The sequence below is a fragment of the Typopeltis vanoorti genome, chromosome 5 (genome assembly GCF_054136105.1).
Source record: "Typopeltis vanoorti isolate ZY-2024b chromosome 5, IOZ_Tvanoo_1.0, whole genome shotgun sequence".
NCBI lineage: Eukaryota > Metazoa > Arthropoda > Arachnida > Uropygi > Thelyphonidae > Typopeltis > Typopeltis vanoorti.
Genome location: NC_143553.1, coordinates 97,445,933 through 97,465,093, shown reverse-complemented (window position 1 = coordinate 97,465,093; position 19,161 = coordinate 97,445,933). Strand labels below are relative to the sequence as shown.

The window sequence follows — 19,161 nt, the reverse complement described above, 5'->3', positions numbered from 1 at the left end:
AAATAGGCAGGAGCATAGAAAATTTTAGCTGTATTCTCAGTGGAGATTCTATAAACAAGTAAAATATTTCAGCTAATTGGGCACAGTTTTTAGTGAAGATGGCAGGTTAAATCTGGAAATAGACAACAGAATAGCAAAGCATATCGTGGGTAGCCAGCTGAATAAATGTATATGGAATAAGAGAGAGATTAGCCAGAACATCAGACTAGCAGAATACAAAACATTGTCCAAACCAGTTTTAAGTTATGGATCTGAGAGTTGGATTAGAAATAAAGCACTTGATCAAAGACTAGAGACCATAGATATGAGGGTTCTGAAAAAAATTAGGGTAGTGAACTAATGGCATCAGCGGCAGAATCATATTAAAATTGAAGATATTAGAAAGGTACTTGACATTATTAACATTCAAGAATGTGCCATCAGAGGTAACCTAAAATGGTATGGCTACGTAACTAGAATGGGTATAGAAAGGTTTGCAAAACAGGTGTTTGATGCCAATGTAAAAATAGTCATAATTTAAAATTCTGAATATTTCTACAAATTGTTTATGTTAGTACATTATTAGTTTTGGTTTCAAGATATCTATTGTCGGCACTTGCGATATGCACGTTATTAATGTTATTTTGTCAAAATGAAATCTGAAGCATTTAAAAAAAAAAAAATTATGTACTTACTGGATTTGGATAGTTGTCTTACTTTCAGAAATTTTATTGTGGTTTAGAATTATTAAGTGCTGTGTTTTGTAAAGACATTCTTGCAATGCTAACGGAGATACACGTCAGCCATTATACGTAACTTCTTGCTTGCCACTTTCATGGAATGCGCATGCTCGCCGAGGAGTTTGATGGGTGATTGACAGCTGACAGAGAGAGCGTTCAGTATTGATCGAGGTAATGGAAACAACAAGAGAGGGTTCAATATCAAGGAACGAAGGATAAACAAAGAGAGCTAATGGAAGTTTAAGAACGCAGGTTGGCAAAATGTTGTTCTTAGAAAATAAGTTTTTATGTGACAGTCGGGGGCATATTAATAGAAGATTCAGAAAAAGGAATTGCAGAATTGTGAGCCCTTTAAAGTGGAGAAGTTAAGACTGTAAATAAATATGGTAAATAAAAGAAAATATTGCGATTGATGTTCTATAGGAATGTTCGAGGAAATGCAGATTGGAAAATTTCATCTGTTTTAAGGACGCTGGATCTATCTGTTATTTCTACTGGAAAAGGAGATGGAATTTAGCAACTTAGATAAAGCAGTAGAAGAAACGTTTTTTGCTAGTACAAAAATTAAAAATTGAACTGCATGAGGTAAGAGTACCTATACTTTGGTGAATTCAGAATATCTTACTTCAAAGTCAGGAGGAATAATGTTTACTACATGAGGGTGATGAGAAATATCCTATGGAAAAGAAGAAGGGAATCTTATATCTTCGGAAAAAGACCTTAACAAGGAAACTGACTATGAACATTTTGTTATTGTATAAACAAGATGTTTAGTCTAGTCATCATCATCATCATCATCATGCGTATCAAGGATTTAGGCCTAGCATGGCCTGTTCCGGCCTTAGAAGTCATCATTGAATTGTTTATGAGGATGTCCTGGTTTTCTTTTTCCTAATGGCTAAAGTAAACATGATTAAGTATATGTTAGACAAACCAGTAATAAAATGAGTCAGAGAATGGGTGATCTCTAAAAGTGTAAGTTTATTTTAAAAGGCCTTAAATCCAGTTAATTTTGTAGTTAGTTGTGTAATTTTAATTGAAGTGTATATATTGTTTTTGTTTTATTAAATGTGTATATTTTGTATTTGGTCAGAGTCAGTGATTTTTTGGATTCTGAAAGAAACAGTTAAAGTCGTTGCATCAATCGGAATTGAACCCTTGTGCATATAAATAAAAACACTCGAGAATTAGAAATAATCGTTATAGAGAAAATCTCATAACAAATGAGGATTGATAATAAATAATCCCCCTGGAGGAGGACAGTGATTGGAGAAAATGGTATAAAGACAGCTGTTGCAGAAGGTGTGATGGAGATACTTAATGAGCAGTTCATAAAGATCTTTCAATCTTGGGGAGTTGAGTAAACTAGATGTTAATAAGGCTGTGGGACTTGATAATATATCACCACAAATCTCTTTATAACACCAAGATACCAGGAAAGAGTCTACCCAGAGGATGGCCAAGGTCCAGGTGGATTGATTTGGTCAGAAGTGCCTTAGAAGCACAAAATATTAGTTATAATATTGGAGTGCTCACAAGTAATAGATTGATTTGGAGGAAAATTATTGATTGTATACCCTCTGTCCAAAGAGAAACTGAACTTTTGATAGAAAATAAAACACAGGCCAATTATAATTATTCAAATCATTTATTTCAATCAATATACTCTCCCTCAGCTTCAATACAACATTTGGCACAGTAAATTAATTCATTAAATGAGTTTTTTTTATCGGTTTTGGGGATACTGTTGAGGGTTGTAGTTACTGCCGCTTGAATGTTTTCAGTGGTGTCTTATCACTTTTCTTTCATCGGCAAATGAAGTTCGGGATAGAGAAAGAAGTCACAGAGTGCTAAATCTGGTGAATATGGAGAGTGATCCAACACACAAACTTGGTTTTTGCTCAAAAACTGTCTCACGGTGTTCGAACGATGAGATGGTACATTATCGTGCAAAAGTGACCAGCTGCCTGCATCACAATATTCATGCCGTACGTAACAAATTCGCACTATCAATCGCTTCAGAACTTTGAGATAAAACTCACCATTGACTGTTTGGTCATGTGGAACAAATTCTTTGTGAATAATGCCCTTGGAATTGTAGAAACAAATCAGCATTATCTTTACTTTTGACTTCTCCGAGCGAATTTTTTTTTTTTTTTTTTCAGATGCCCCTCTTCTGGTGGTCTCCACTCTGGCGCTTTGTTTTGGGCTCATACTCAAAACACCAAGTTTCGTCACCAGTAATGATCATTTCAAGGAAGTTTGAGTCCTTATGAGCAGTTTTAATGAATTCATTGCAGCGTTCAATTCGATACATATTTTGGTCATCGGTCAACTTATGGGGAACAAATCTCGAATTCAATTTACGAAGGCCCAAACTCTCGGTCAAAATGTTGTGCACAGTTGATTTTGGAATCCCCAATTCATCTTCAATCAATCTCACGGGTGATTTCATGTGTTCTTTAATGAAATCATGCACTTTTTGGATGTTAACTTTGTTCAGTCCAGTTTTTGGACAGCCCAGCTTTTCGTCGTCCTCAAGTGTCTCATGACTACTTTCAAATCCCTTAAACCACTCATAAACTTGAGTACAGGATAAGCATTCATCACCGTATGCTTTTTGAAGCATTTGATGCATTTTCTGACCGTTCGTCAAAACACTGTCACTCTTGGCACTATAACTCGGCTTCTAATGAAACAAATGTCATAAAAAGTTAACACAACACTAATGAAGGTTGCTCCTTTCGACAGCAAAAAGATACAACAGGTGGTGCCACTAGTATCTTCTATTTTTGAATAGTTCGGTTTCTTTTTTGGACAGAGGGTGTAAATTAATAATAATGTAAACACCCCCTTTGGGGTACTTATCAGGAAAGTGATGATAGTGTGATTCATTGTGTTCCCATATCTTTCATACTGTTAAGGTATGGTCACTGTTAGGACATGCCGCCAACCACACCATCCACTGTGTGCAGACAACATCAGTATGATAATGGATGTTGTGAGTTTTATAGTAGCCGTTAGCTGTCTATTTCATTCAACTTTAGAGCACTGCATGCCATTGAAGCAGAATGTAATATGTTAGGCTAGGTTAATTGGTGCCACTAGTCAACTATCAAGCTGCTATATTCCTCCTCCAGAGCAATGATAAGAATTAGGTGTATTCAATTACATCTGATTTGTACCAGTGCTTGCTGAAAACACATTGTTGCTCTGGAGGAGGAGGATGATAGTGGTTCACTAGTCAATGTAATATATAACAGATGCAATATACATCTGTTATATTTCCTGTAGACTGGTCCCTACTCTTCTTTCCTTCTTGCTCCCCCCCCCCCCACCTGACAGTCTTTTCTATTTTACTTTTCTTCATATCTTGCAGTTTGTTTAGTCTTACCTAGTAGGCTATGCAAACCCAGAAGAAGGCACATTAATGTGGCATTTTTGTTAATCTTTTCTTATTGGGATGGTATGCCCTGTTTCCTTTATGTACGTTGCAGGTGCAGAATTTTGTAAACCCCTAGGTGTTCAAGGTGTGGAAGAGGGATCTATGGATGAACTGAATAAATTTCTTAATTTTGCATGAGGTTTGAAGGTTGCCTTATTTACATAGTGTTATATCTATTTTTTTTTTTATATACTCCTAATGCAAGTATGGCTATGTCATTCTTACAATCTTTTTTGCTTTTAATGGTATTTTTGTGAAGGCTCTTTTGAACTTTTTTTTAATTTTTTTTATTATAGGCATTTTTTTTTAGAAATGTTTGGCTAATAATTTCATATTCTTTGTTCAGTGCCAGCTCATTGGAGCAAATTGTTAGGGCTCTGTGATTGAGGGTGCTGATGACTTCTAGTTTTTGTGTTGACTGGTGGTATGAATTTTTATGTATGTATTGGCATGTATGCATGCTTGTGTATGTGTGTGGATTTGCAGTAGACCATGAAGGAGAGGCAGCCTGAAGGAAAACATGTGACAAGTGTCTGTCTAGATAAGGAGAGAGTTATTGTTTTTAATCTCAATGGTGAATTGGATACATTTGTATTGTTTATCTTAGGAATGTATTTAATGTTTTGTTGCTGTGAGGCCAAATATCATCAACATATCTGAGCCAGACTTTGGGCTTTAGGCTTTCTGAATCTAGAGCTCGTTGCTCGAAGTCTTCCATGTAAAAGTTAGCTATGGGGGGAAAAGTGGTGAGCCCATGGCCATACCTTCTTTTTGTTGATAAAAATTATTTTGACCCATGAAATACCTGGAGCAAAGTACACAGGCAAAGAGGTAAGGAAATCTGCTTACTCAATATCGTTTACTAGATAAATGAATCCAAGATTGTCCGCTGTAGACTTAAATAAGAGACTTGGCAGCTAGTGGGATTAATATTTCTGACATGACAGTTCGTCAAAGATTGTTGGAAACAGGGAGGACTTCCCATAGGCCAAACAACAAGTAACCGTTGACTGCTAATGGAAAATAGACTTCTGTCTACTACTTCTTAATCATGCCAAGCTAATCTCCATACTAAGCTGTACTTTCTCTCATGCTTAAAGATCACTCATTCCTTCCTCTTTCTTCATGCAGTCTAGTGGTAAATGCTGCATACCTTCACGTTCTTCTGATGATACCATCTTGTTTTTCATTTGTCTCTCTCACTTTCTTCTGATGATACCATCTTGTTTTTCATTTGTCTCTCTCTCTCACACATCCAATCTTATTTCACTTTGGTCCTTCTCTATCCTCTCACTTTCATTGCATTATTAACTTTAGTTTTTACTCCTTTAGTTTTGCTACCAGGTGCCCTTAACCTTCACTGCTTTGAAGCATCTAAGGCTACAAGGTCTATTATAATACAAGGTATTATGTCTGTTAATTGCATGTATTCTCAGGCTAGGTTGTCTGTTTTGTGGGATGAAAAACCTGAGTTTCCAGGAAGAGAAAAAAACCTACTACCTCCATGTGAGACTAGCTAATTCAGCTGTGAAAAGACATTTATCATTCTTTTGTTCATTTTCTTTCATACTGAGTGATACTGCTTTTTCTCTGCCTTTATTTGTTTCTCTAGTTTCTGAGTTTCTAGGGAGGTTATATCTCCTTAAAACTTTTCTTCCTACCCTTCCTGCAAAACAAACAGTTAAGAGAATATATATGCAAATAAGAGGCATAATACACTTTCCACATGGCACAAACTTGCCTTCGGGCACTTTAGCATAATTCTAACCAGTGGCAGCTAAATCATTCACTTTGCTTTTACATTAACTTTGTATGATACTTATTTAGTGTACGTTGATTCCTCCAAATAAATATTCTCTCTCTCTCTTTTTTTTTCTCCCATAGTGTTATATGCATTGTAAAGTTCTAAATAGCACTCTTCAATTAATTGAAGAAAAGACAGGAAATCCTTGTTTTCCAATTATCATAGGAAGGTAAGTAGATCATTTCTTTTATATCTATGTTTATGTTGATTTCATCAGTAATACAGCTATTCGCAGTCATATTCCACACTGATATTTATTTTCTATGTTCTTGCCAAAGTCCTCCCATGACTTTTGTTTAGCTAGTTTTACACAGTGTTTAGCTTTCTTACATTTGTCTCTGTATTCTCTAAGAGCACAAGCTGACTTATTTGCTAGGAACTTTTGTTATGCTTTCTTCTTTTCCTTCTCTGCCTCTTTAACTTCCTGAGTCCACCATTGAGTTCTGATTTTTCTATCCTTGCAGACAACCTCACCATATGCCTCTGTAGCTGAATCAATCAGTATTTTCTTCAAGGCTTGCCACTGAATCTCCAAGTTTTGGTTCCTGTTCTCAAACTCTTTTATTTTTTTTTCAATAATCTTTGTGTATTTTAGACCACAGTTCACATCTGAGAGCTACTTAACTTCTATTCGCTTTAAAACTTTCTTACATGTTATTCTTTTCAATATAAAATTCAATTTTATCCTGATCTAGACTAAATAGTGATCACTTTCAATTTCGTATCCTCTGTACACTCTGGTTTTCTGCACTAGGGAGAAAACATCTATCAACAATAACATAATCAATCAGACTTTTTTTTATTCCTTGCCTCTTCTCTCCATGTGAATTTGTGCACATTTTTATGTTGGAACATTGTGTTGGTAATAATCAGTCCATGTCCTGAGCGGAAATCCAACAGGTATTTGCCATTATTATTAGCTTTGCTCTTTTCTCCAAATTTTCTCAAAATAATTTTGTAGTCTGGCAATCATTTCCTATTCTGCTATTTAGATCGCCAACAAGGACCAACTTTTACTTTTTCGTTGTGTCAGTTGCTTTCTCTAAAGCATCAAAAAATTCCTCCACTTCTCTCTTAATAGAACCTTCGGTGGGACCATAGGCACAAATAAGTATAATTGTCTAATTCCCCATTCTCATATTTGCCCACATCACTCTACTTGAGACTGCCTGCCATTCAAGAAGATTAGCCTTGTATTTAGTGTTGAATATTATGGCTACTCCTTCTTTTCCTTGATGGTTGTTGCCTGAATATAATATTTTGTATTTATTGCTCAGAAAGATCTCGCCAATTTTTGTCTTTTTTGTTTCAGTCACCCCCTATTATGTCGATCTGGTACTTATCTAATTCCTCAGCTAGCTCCATTTCTTTGCCATTCAGGCTTTTTATGTTGATAGTATCTTTAACTCTGGTGATGTCGAGTTGGGGAGTGTTTTCAGATTTGTTCCAGTAGCTGACTTTTCGCTGTTCGTCCTGGTTCCCTGCCAAAAACAACCAGGGGGGAGCTTGTTTAACTGGGAGATGCCCCAGCCGGCATGAAATTTTGTCATGTACCATCATTTTGTATTTTGATTTAAACCAATAAGAATACAATTTGTTCGGCAAAATCCCAAATTGCTAGCCTATCCTTGTTCGGTCAGTATCCAGGTAGATACCCAACAGGGCGCACCAAGAGAAGATGAGGATTGAACATTAGGTCAGAATCCCGGGTTGGTTCTCCGCATTCCTTTAAAAGCTATGTGGAGGTTTCCTCTCAGCTTAGCTTTCACCATTAAGCATGCAGGAGAGAATTATTATTCTCTTATTAATATTAATAATTTAATAATATTAAATTGTTATTTGGGGTGCTCAAGGGACAAAGCTGTATAACTGAGAGGAGACCTCCACATAGCCTTTAAAGGAATGCAGAGAAGCAACCAGGGCTTCTGACTTAATCCAATCCTCACCTTCTCGTTGGGCACCATGTTGGGTATCTACCTGGATACTGAATGTGGATATCCCACACCAAACAGGAGAAAACTGTATCGTTGAAGTATGGAGTAATTACTTCGAAAAATTGCTAAATAAAACAAGCAGTGATAGCAAAGTGGTAAAAAACGCTCAACTGGCATACAGTCAGGAATACATATCCATACTTGGAGTAGAAAAAGCCATTAGAGGCTTGAAATGTGGAAAGGCGGCAGGAGTGGATGATATTCAACCAGAAATGCTGAAGTATTTTGGTATAAAAGTCTTACAGTGACTCCACTGCATAGTTCAGAAAGCCTGGACAGAGGGACGAATTCCCGATGATTGGAGTAGAGCTCACATAGTACTCATATATAAAATGGGAAATAAAACTGCATGTAAGAATTACAGAGGTATTTACCTACTGAGTGTTCCTGGCAAGATCTAAGCAAGTATACTTGAGAAACGGTTGAGAAGAATTGTGGAAGAAAAGCTTGGTGAAGAACAAGCTGGGTTCAGGCCAAATAGAGGCTGTCAGGATCAGATTTTCACTTTACGACAAATAGTTGAGAAAGCATGGGAATATAACAAAGATCTGTATTTAAGTTTTGTCGATCTGGAAAAGGCATATGACAAGGTGCCAAGAGAGAAGTTATTCAATACGCTGCAGTTATATGGTGTCAATGGGGCATTATATCAAGCAATACTTAGCCTTTATTTGAGTTGTAAGTCACCAGTTAGAATTGAAGGAAGTACAGGAAGATGGTTAAATATTAAATCTGTTGTCAAACAAGGATGTACATTATCCCCTCTGTTATTCATTATCTATATGGTTCACATTATGAAGGAAAGTGGTATTAAACATGATATCAAAATTGGAGATGTTAATGTCAGCTCTTTGCTTTATGCTGACGATGTTATACTTCTAAATAAATCCGTTACTACTCTGCAAGATTCTCTGACTAAATTGAATAGCTGTTGTAATAGATATGGTATGAAGGTCAGCAATAAAAAGACAAAGACAATGAAAATAGACAGAATCAATGAAAATGTCAACTGTGTTGTGAATGGGGAACCTGTGGAACAAGTAAAGCATTTCAGCTACTGAGGCACGAATTTTAGTGAAGATGGTAAATTAAATATAGAAATAGACAACAGAATCAACATAGCTGGTATGGTAGGAAGTCAATTGAATTCATTTGTATGGAATAAGAGAGAAATTATTCGGAACACTAAATTAGCTGTATACAAGACAGTGTTCAAACCAGTTTTAACTTATAGATCTGAGAGCTGGATGAGAAGTAAAACACTTGACCAAAGACTAGAGACCGCAGATATGAGAGTCCTGAGAAATATTAGAGGCATGAACAGATGGCATCAGTGGCAATATCTTATTAAAAACGACGATGTTAGGAAAGAACTTGATATTATCAGTATCCAGGAATGCGTTATCAGAGCTAATCGGTTACTTAAACAGAATGGGTTAGGAAAGATTAGCAAAACAAGTGTTCTCTGGCAGGTTAGCAGCAAAATGACCCAGAGGAAAACCAATATAAGATCTGATAATGTTGGAGTCTTGACAAGTAACAGACTATTTGGAGGAAAATTGTAGATCGGAAGTTAGTAATGATGTAAATTTTTCATGTAGTACTATCATATCCTGTACATCTCTTGAGGGTACATGACAGGAATTTGATGATGATGAAATTGTTATTTATGACATTTGTCGAAAATGAATTCAGGTATTTTTATTTTTTTGGCTTCAGTGATTTACTGTAATTATCACTAGCAGTAAGTAGATGCTTCTTTTATCCAACATTTTTTTTTTTAACTTTAATGATTTTTGAAATGTTATCTCTTGTTTTAATTCTGTAAAATTTAAGTGTTTATACTAATGTGTAATTCAGCATGCCTTGTCTGTGTGATGTGACGTTATTTCAAATGATATAAAATTATATTTAGCTTCCCTGTGGGATATCACTTTCTGAATTCTGTCAGGAATTGGACCCTAAAATTTGAAATCCTAAACTCTTTGAGAAAGTCTCTGTAAATAGTATTACATTGTTTCTGAATGTTGCTGTTCTGCCTGGGGGGGGGGGGGGAAGAGAGAGAGAGAGAGATAAGAGCATTCATTCACAAGAAAGAGAAAATGCATGCCAAATCTTTATCAGCTGCTTGTATTAGGTACAATGATATCAATTTAATTTGCTTTCTGAATACAGTGCATTCACTATACAGAATTGCATATACTGGTCATGTGTTCATGATGCTTGTGTATGTGAACTGGGTATTGCTCATTCACTAATGCACAAAATGATGCTCTTGTTCTAGGGAAAACAGATAAAGTAGCAATGAATTTCTAGTTATACCCAATCTGCCCTTTTTCATTCTTCAACTAATTGTATATTGGCTTTTAACTACTGAGTGATGGCTAATACAAAATGATACTCCTGTTCCAAGGAAAATAAAGTAGCTGTAATTTTCTAGTTACACTCCAGCCGTCCTTTTTCATTCTTCAACTAACCCTATATCTGTACATTGGCTTTTAACTACTGAGCGATGGGTCACACACAAAATAAATAAATAAAATATAATTAAATACTTTTATCTAAATTGAACAAAAGGGAACATATGACATACCTAAAAGGTAATAGCTAAACAAAGGTGTATCACATGATTTGACTGGACATAGTATTGCTTGTTGCATTCAAAAGGAAAATTTAAAAAATGCATGCAAATAGAATAAAAAAATTAATATTATAATGTAGGATAAACAATGCTGAAGTCATTGTTTTTCAAACTTTGGTTTTTAGGAGGAAGCAAGTCTGTTTCAAGGGAGAGATTGGGGTAATATCCAATAGCAATTTCATTCATATGATTGACAGTTAGTACAATATAAGTTACATGCAGTTTCTTGTACGTTTATTCATGAATGTCGGTTAATTACAAATAATTATTATTATATCATGTATTTTCTATAAACTGTATTAGTAACTTAATATAGTTAAGATTAAATATTTAGTTATACAAAAAAAAATTAATACATTCAGATTAATACATGTTTTGAAACATACAACTGTGAGGCAATCATATTTGCCATATCATTTGAGGGAGTGGGGGGGATATAATATTTCAACTTGTGTTATAACTCAAAATTTATGAAACTCAATCTTTGTTTATATAATTTTAGAAATTATGTAAGACCTTGTTTGCCAGGCTTTCTTTGGATATTTCTCATTTTCACTCTGTGAACATGTCTAAACCATCTGAGTTTTCTGGATAATTGTTTTTAAATGGTTTTACTTCAAAAATTATTCATGTTTTCATTGCTTGCCTCATCTGGTTTTGCCTTCTGTTCCTTCAATTTCACAGATCTCATTTCAGTGGTTTCTAGTTGGCTGAACCATGTTTCTTAATTTGACCTCCCTTTGACTTTCTGCCAGACATCATCTGTTGCTTGGAGGATAGTGGTTTCAAAATTCTCTCAACTTACCAACTTAAGTCATTTTTTTTACATCTTGACTCCTAAAGCCTTGATCTTCTATGCTATCCTTTCCTGAAAGATTTCTTGATTATAGACTTTCTGTTTTCCTGTCATTTTCTCCTTGATTACCATCTTCACAGTAAGCAGGTAGTGATCATGATAACTACCAAGTTCTGATTCTCTCTTAACTCTAGCATCTCTCTGCCAGTTCAGTGCTGCTGTTTGTTTTCAGTTTTTCCATTTCAGGGTTCTTCTCTTTAAAATGTGCTCTAATCACTAATTATATTTGTACTGGACAGAGCCTCATTCCTATTAGCTGTTTGTAGCATTTCATTTGTTTTAGTGAAACATTTCCACGGCATATGCAAAACGAGATATTAATTCATTGTTCCATTTTTTGGTTTCTGTTGTGATGTTAGCCACAATACATAAAGAATGTCTGTACAAAAACAAAACAAAACAAAAAAAGGCCAGATTGGTTTTGGTTGGTAAAACTGCCATGGTAAACACTTCCATGCTTTTGTTTCTTTGATGAAATTCATATTTTGTGAAGACAAAATTAATGTGTTTGTGCGATGGGGGATTGTTAATAATAGTACTGCTACTATAGTATATATCTCATTATTTTAGGAGGCCTATTATCAGTTCTCTACTTGGTAATAATAAAGAAAATGAATGTACAGTACCCTCAATCATTTCAAGTGCAGCTCCAGCTTTAGGTTCTGTAAGTATGTCTTTCTTCTTGACTTATCGAAAAATGCATTCACCAACAGAAATGTAATTATTGAATACTAGTTGTTATATATCAATCACTTTTCTTTTTCCTTCCTACTTCACACAAGAGTAGACATTTATCTTCTGTAAGACGGAAGCTTTTTCACTCGGTTAGACAATAAATTATATATATATAGTTTAATCCTTTATCCAAGTGTAAGCAAACAAAGTTTATGCCTGAAGTATCTTCATGACTGGGGAAACTCATGGCAAAGGTGGACTGACTTCACATCACTTGCCTTAGTATCCCATAATGCAAAGCACATCTCTTTGCAGACATGTATAATGCTATGCATTATGGGAAGGGTCACTACCCAGACTGGTTTCAACCTTTATTGAGATCTCTTCAGTGGGAGCCAGACCCAGAGGTGCTACCAAGGTTGAAACAATGCAGAGGTCATATTTCCATATACCAGTTGCCAAAAGGTGTCACACCCTATTCTTAAATTACTCTGGATTAGAGAAAGATGTTGGAAATTTTTTCACTTGGTTAGACCAGTGCTTCCCAAATGGGCCGGGATCCCATTGGGAGCCATGAAATAATGAATTTAGTCATTATAAAGACTAAGTAGTTTTTTTTTATCTTAAAAGAAACGTATTTAATTTTTATTATTTTATTTTATTTATTTATTTTTTTTTTTGTTATTTTTTATATTTTAATGAAAAAAAGCACACATTGGTGCATGTTTGCAAATTTTGCTTCCTGCGTATTTTGGCGCCTAATGAATATTAGTAAATATATGCTTATTCATGTAAGTTTCATTTCAAAGCAGAAATCTAAGAATTTCACTTTCAAATGTTTCACCTGATATTGACTTTTGTGTAGCAGTATTGAAACACATCCATCACATTAAATTGCTATTAAACTTCTTTTATGTTTTTAATTCTTGCTTTATTACTAATCGTTTTACATTTCATGTGCTTGTACTGCAAATGTACAATAACAATATATCTATATAAAAATATGAGATAATGTGCCATGTCAAATGTGTATGTAAGATGCTAAAAATATAATATTTGCATTTGATTTTGCAATATTCGCTGCATATTGTATTGTATTGAATATAAATACAATAAATATTATAATAATATATGTCTATATTACGATTTTTTTTCCGAGGGGGGGGGGGGGGCGTGAAATATTTAAATTTTTCCAAAGGGAGCCCTGACATCCAGAAGTTTGGGAAGCACTGGGTTAGACTATTAATTATATATTTAATTTAATCTTTTATCCAAGTGTGAGAAACAAAGTTTGTGCCTAAAGTATCTTCAGGCAAGGACTGGTAGTGGGGACCTTTGCCCCATAACACCTGAAGCAAAACAAAAAACTTTATTTCTTGGATTCTAAGGAGGCAGTACTCATGGTATATTTATATCAAGCAGAAGAAGAGGAAATCTGATCTAGGCTAGAGATTTGGGTATTGTCATTGGCAACTAGATGAATAGAGTTCTTTTTGTGTAAGAAATAGGACAAGATTGAATATTTTAGCATTGAAGTAAACAAGATTATCAGAATCCGACAGAAGAATAGCTGGAGATCACAAATTAGGATGGTAGAAGTAGATATAATAGAAGTTTTGTTAATTTGTGTAGTGAAAGATTTGAAAGATGAGAAAAAGAAGTGCAGCATTGTAATTACCAAAACTTTGGATGGATTCTCAGTCATCCGGAGGAGAAGACCAGTAATCTCATCTCATCTTCCTTTTTTCCCCCATTTACCTTGCAGTGTCGAAGGTTTATTAATCATTAGACCTAAACCATTCACAGGATAAGGTGGTTAGTCCAACGCCCTGGTGTATCCTATGTCTGCAGTGGTGTTGAGTTCTCAAGGCTGGTTTGTCTGCTTTTTCATGATGAAAAACTCTACTGTCCATGCCCAAGAGTGGCTAACTTGGCTATGGCTGAGGAAGATCCTTCAGCTCCTCACATCACCGATGGGAATCGAATCTCAGACACTCCTTCCCCAAGCGTATGGTTGCGAAGTGCACAGCCACTTGGCTAACCACGCTAGAATGTAAAAACGGAGATGAGACGTAAAACTTCCTCAAGCATCATTTAGCAGTTTTTCAAAGTTATTACTCCATACTTCAAAGATATCTTTTTCTCCTGTTTTCATGTCACCTTCATCATCTCTAACTCCTTTTACAGCACTCTTTCCTCCATTTCTGAGTTTCTTCAACAACCTCCAGAATATTTTGCCACCTTCGTGATATTTATTTTCTATATTCTTGCCAAAGTCCTCCCATGACTTTTGTTTAGCTAGTTTTACACAGTGTTTAGCATTCTTGCATTTGTCTCTGTATTCTCTAAGAGCACAAGCTGACTTATTTGCCAGGAACTTTTGATATGTTTTCTTCTTTTCCTTCACTGCCTCTTTAACTTTCTGTGTCCACCAGGGAGTTCTGATTTTTTTATCCTTGCAGACAACCTCACCACATGCCTCTCTGGCAGAATTAATCAATGTTTTCTTCAGAGTTTGCCACTGAATCTCCCAGGTTTGATTCCTGTTCTCAAACTCTTTCATTTTTTCTTCAATAATCTTTGTGTATTTTAGTCTACAGGTCACATCTGAGAGCTGCTCAACTTTTATTCTCTTTAAAACTTTCTTACATGTAATTCTTTTTGATATGAAATTCAATTTTTATCCTGCTCAAGACTAAATAGTGATCACTTCCAATTTCAAATCCTCTGTACACTCTGGTGCAGGACACCAGAGTGTACAGAGGATTTGAAATTCCAGGGAGAAAACATCACTTTCAACAATAACATAGTCAATGAGACTCTTCTCTCCATGTGAATTTGTGCACATTTTTATGTTGGAACATGGTGTTGGTAATAACCATTCCATGTCCTAAGCAGAAATCCAACAGGTATTTGCCATTATTATTACCTTTGCTCTTTTCTCAAAATAATTTTGTATGTCTCACAGTCATTTCCTACTCTGCTATTTAAATCCCCAACAAGGACCAACTTTTCCTTTTTCATTGTGTCAACTGCTTTTTCTAAAGCTTCAAAAAATTCCTCCACTTCTACCTTAGTAGAACCTTCTGTGGGACCATAGGCACAAATAAGTCTCATTGTCCAGTTCCCCATTCTCATATTTGCCCACATCACTCTACTTGAGACTGCCTGCCATTCAAGAAGATTAGCCTCGTATTTAGTGTTGAATATTATGGCTACTCCTTCTTTTCCTTGATGGTTGTTACCTGATTATAATATTTTGTATTTATTGCTCAGAAAGATCTCACCGGTTTTTGTCTTTTTTGTTTCAGTCACCCCTATTATGTCGATCTAGTACTTATCTAATTCCTCAGTTAGCTCCATTTCTTTGCCATTCAGGCTTCGTATGTTGATAGTATCTTTAACTCTGGTGATGTTGAGTTGGGGTTTGTTTTCAGATTTGTTCCAGTAGCTGACTTTTCACTGTTTGCCCTGGTTCCCTGGCGAAAACAATGGGTCCTTGTTTAACCGGGCAAAGCCCCAGCCGACATGAAATTTTGTCATGTCGTACCATCATTTTTTATTTTGGTTTAACCAATAAGAATACAATTTGGTCAGCTAAATCCCAAATTGCCAGCCCATCCTCGTTTGTGTAGTATCCAAGTAGATACCCAACAGGGTGCACCATGAGAAGGTGAGGATTGGACATTAGGTCAGAAACCCTGGTTGGTTCTCCGCATTCCTTTAAAGGCTATGTGGAGGTCTCCTCTCAGTTATACAGCTTTGACCCTTAAGCACACCCTTTGAACGTCATAAAAATTCAATTAAGAAACCAAATTGCAAATGATCATTTGGATGATTGTCTGTGATTGGCCACTTCATATCAACTTGACTATGGAAATATTGCGAGTTCCAAAGTTTTTTTTTTTTAATCAACCAGCATTTCCTGTAACTTGTGAGTTTGTAATCAATCTGTTGTTTTTTCGAACTTTGGTTTTTCCAAAATACAGAAATATTTTATTCCTTTTTTTTTTTTTTTTTTTTGTGTTAAAATATTTGTTGTATTAAAATAAATAAAATAAATAAATTTTTAAATACACAAAGTTTTTAGTTGTTTATTTGTGCGTAATCAGGTTGAGGGAACGTGATCTATATAAGAGAGTAGATTGCCAAATAACTTTTTATAGAAAAGTTCCTCATGTAGTAAAAAAAGTTGAACACCACTGGCCTGTACTGAAGCCCGAAACAGATGTAAAAAAATTATCAATGATTCCAAAACAGAATTTGAACGGGCAAAAAAGCAGGAAACTTGCAGCCTGTCCTAATGTCAGCCATGCCTTTTGGTCTCTTGCCAGAGCAATTGGTCGCAACTTTTGCCCTACACTACTCCCACTCCTATTGTATCCTCATGGCTCAATTGCAACATCACCCACAGAAAAAGCTAATCTCCTGGCTTCACACTTTGCCTGCAATGCACGCATAACCAACAATGGCAAATGTTCCTCCAGTCATTCCAACTGCTCAACATACAATGCCCCCCTGTATCCTTTTGCCAGAAAGAGATCATAAACCTGTTGTCAAAATTGGACACAAAAAAAAAAGAGCCCCTAGCCCTGATGGCATTCCTCCAATTGTCCTGAAGGTTCTGTGCAGCAGAACTGACTCCTGTCCTATTCTGTCTGTACATGCTGTCCTACTCCACTGGTGTGTGTATATATATATATATATATATATACACACACCAGTGGAGTATATATATATATATATATATATATATATATATCCCAAAGCTTGGAAATTGGCCTATATTCAACCCATTCCCAAAAAGGGAGTGGGTTGAATCGCTGCCATCTAACTATGCCCCTATCTCACTCACCTCAATCCTATCTAAAGTGATGGAGAAAACCATCAATTCTCAACTACTACTCTACCTTGAAGGTACCCAACTATTAAGCGACCACCAGTACAGATTCTGCCAATGCCAATCAACAGGTGACCTGCTCTCATATATCACCCATCTCTGGACATATACCATAGAAAAATTTGGCGAATCCCAATTAGTTGCACTCAATATCTCTAAAGCCTTTGATCAGATCTGGCACAAAGGCCTACTAAGTAAACTTACATCATTTGGACTGTCTCAGGACTTCTGCAGATGGATTGCCAGCTTCCTGTCTGGATGCACATTATGTGTAATGGTAGATGGCTCCCTATCCTCCCACTATTCAACTAATGCTGGGGTCCCACAAGGTTCAGTTCTCTCACTGACCCTCTTCCTTCTATACTTCAGTTGACCTCCAACCCAATACACAGTTTTGCAGATGACAGCACATTGCACTCCTCCCTTTCATTTGATAAACCTTACCCTACACAACTCACTTCAACCCACAGAACATCAACCACAACTTCCCTTAATGCAGACCTCCAAAACATCCTCTGATGGGGCTCAGATAACCTCGTCAACTTCAATGCCAGTAAAACCCAGTCTGTCTTATTTCCCACATAAAAAAGAACCATTTTCCCCCAGTATTATTTTTGATAACACTCAAATCCCCAGACAAGATGAAATTTCTCTTCTCAGAATTACCATGAAATCAGGCCTCTCCTGGCATAAACACATCACAACCATTGCATCCTCAGCTTCCAAAAAACTGGGCTTTCTCTTTTGCTAAAGGCATTACTTCATTTCAAAACAGCTGTTAACCTTATACAAATTGCAAATCTGCCCAGCTATTGAATACTGTTCTCACATTTGGAGTGGGGCTCCTAAAAGCTCCCTCAAAATGCTTGACTCAATACAGAGGAAAGTAATTAGACTGATAAATGATCCATCTCTTACCGACTCGCTCCCCCCCCCCCCCCCCCCACTTTCACATAGACGTTTAGTCTCTGCAGTTTGTATATTCTACAAATATTTTCATGGAAAATGCTCATCTGAAACAACATCAATAATTCCCCCACTGTGTACTAAACCCATTGGAACACGTACAGCCACCTCCCAACATCCCTTCACAGTACACCTTGAAACCCGCAGAAAAAGTTTCTTTTCCTCCTTCATCCCTGCTACTGCTGTACTGTAGAACAGTCTTCCCCCCCCCCCCTGAGGTATTTCCCAAGGAATACAATATACAGGCTTTCAAATCGAATGTTAACAAGTTCCTCCTTTCCCATCCCACTACCCATATACAGTACTAAAGTACTATAGGTTCACCAGCCAACCTCTCTTATATGGGCCCATCATAAAAAAAAATAAAAAAATAATGGAGAAGATCGTTAACTATTCATCATCTCCTGGAAATCCATAAATGAATCAGTGACCACCAGAATGGATTTTGCCGTTCAAGTTTCACAATAGATTATCTTGTCTACACCATTCAACTCTGAATATATGTTACGGAAGATTTGAAGAAATATGTACTTGACATTTCTAAGGCATTTGATAGGTTCATAGACCACTGCTCAGCAGATTGCCATTTTATGTTCTCCTCTTCTATCTTTTATAACTGGTATCTAGTTTTTTTTCACCGATCATTCATTACTTGTATATTGGTAGAGGTATTCTCTCTTCAGATTTGTCCAATAAAGCTGGTATGTTTAGAGTTCTGTTATACTGGCTATCCTCTTTCTCCTGTATATAAATGACATCCTCTCACTTACCTCAAAACTTTTTCACGGTTTTACTGATGACAGCATGGTCCATTCTTTCTAATCCTTTAACAAACCCTTGCAACGCACATATATCCTAAGCTTCAAAATATACGAGATGGGGCTATTAAATAACCAGACTGGTTGCAAAAATGCGATTTATTATTACAATTGTACAACTTAATCGTTATCCCCTTCAATATACTCCCCTCCTCTGTCCACACACTGTTGCATACGAATTTTCCATTGTTGGAAGCAGTGCTGCAAGTCATAAGGAGTTATCTGCTTCAGTAGTTTTCTCCTTTACCTCATCCACTGACTGAAAATGGGTGCCTTTCAATGTAACTTTCAACTTTGGAAAAAGATAAAAGTTGCGTGGAGCTGAGTTCGGAAAGTAAGGTGG

The 19,161-nt window shown here is 36.1% G+C and overlaps 1 protein-coding gene across 2 annotated transcripts in view; it reads left to right on the top strand.

The window, feature by feature from the left end:
* The window catches only part of SAK (polo like kinase SAK), a 319,822-nt gene that overhangs the window by 261,635 nt on the left and 39,026 nt on the right, over positions 1-19,161 (top strand). For both annotated transcript variants that reach the window (XM_090392629.1, XM_090392630.1), the window contains 2 exons: positions 6,049-6,137; positions 12,030-12,123. In XM_090392629.1, the coding sequence (XP_090248755.1) occupies positions 6,049-6,137; positions 12,030-12,123 (183 nt within the window). The remainder of the gene's footprint in view (positions 1-6,048; positions 6,138-12,029; positions 12,124-19,161) is intronic.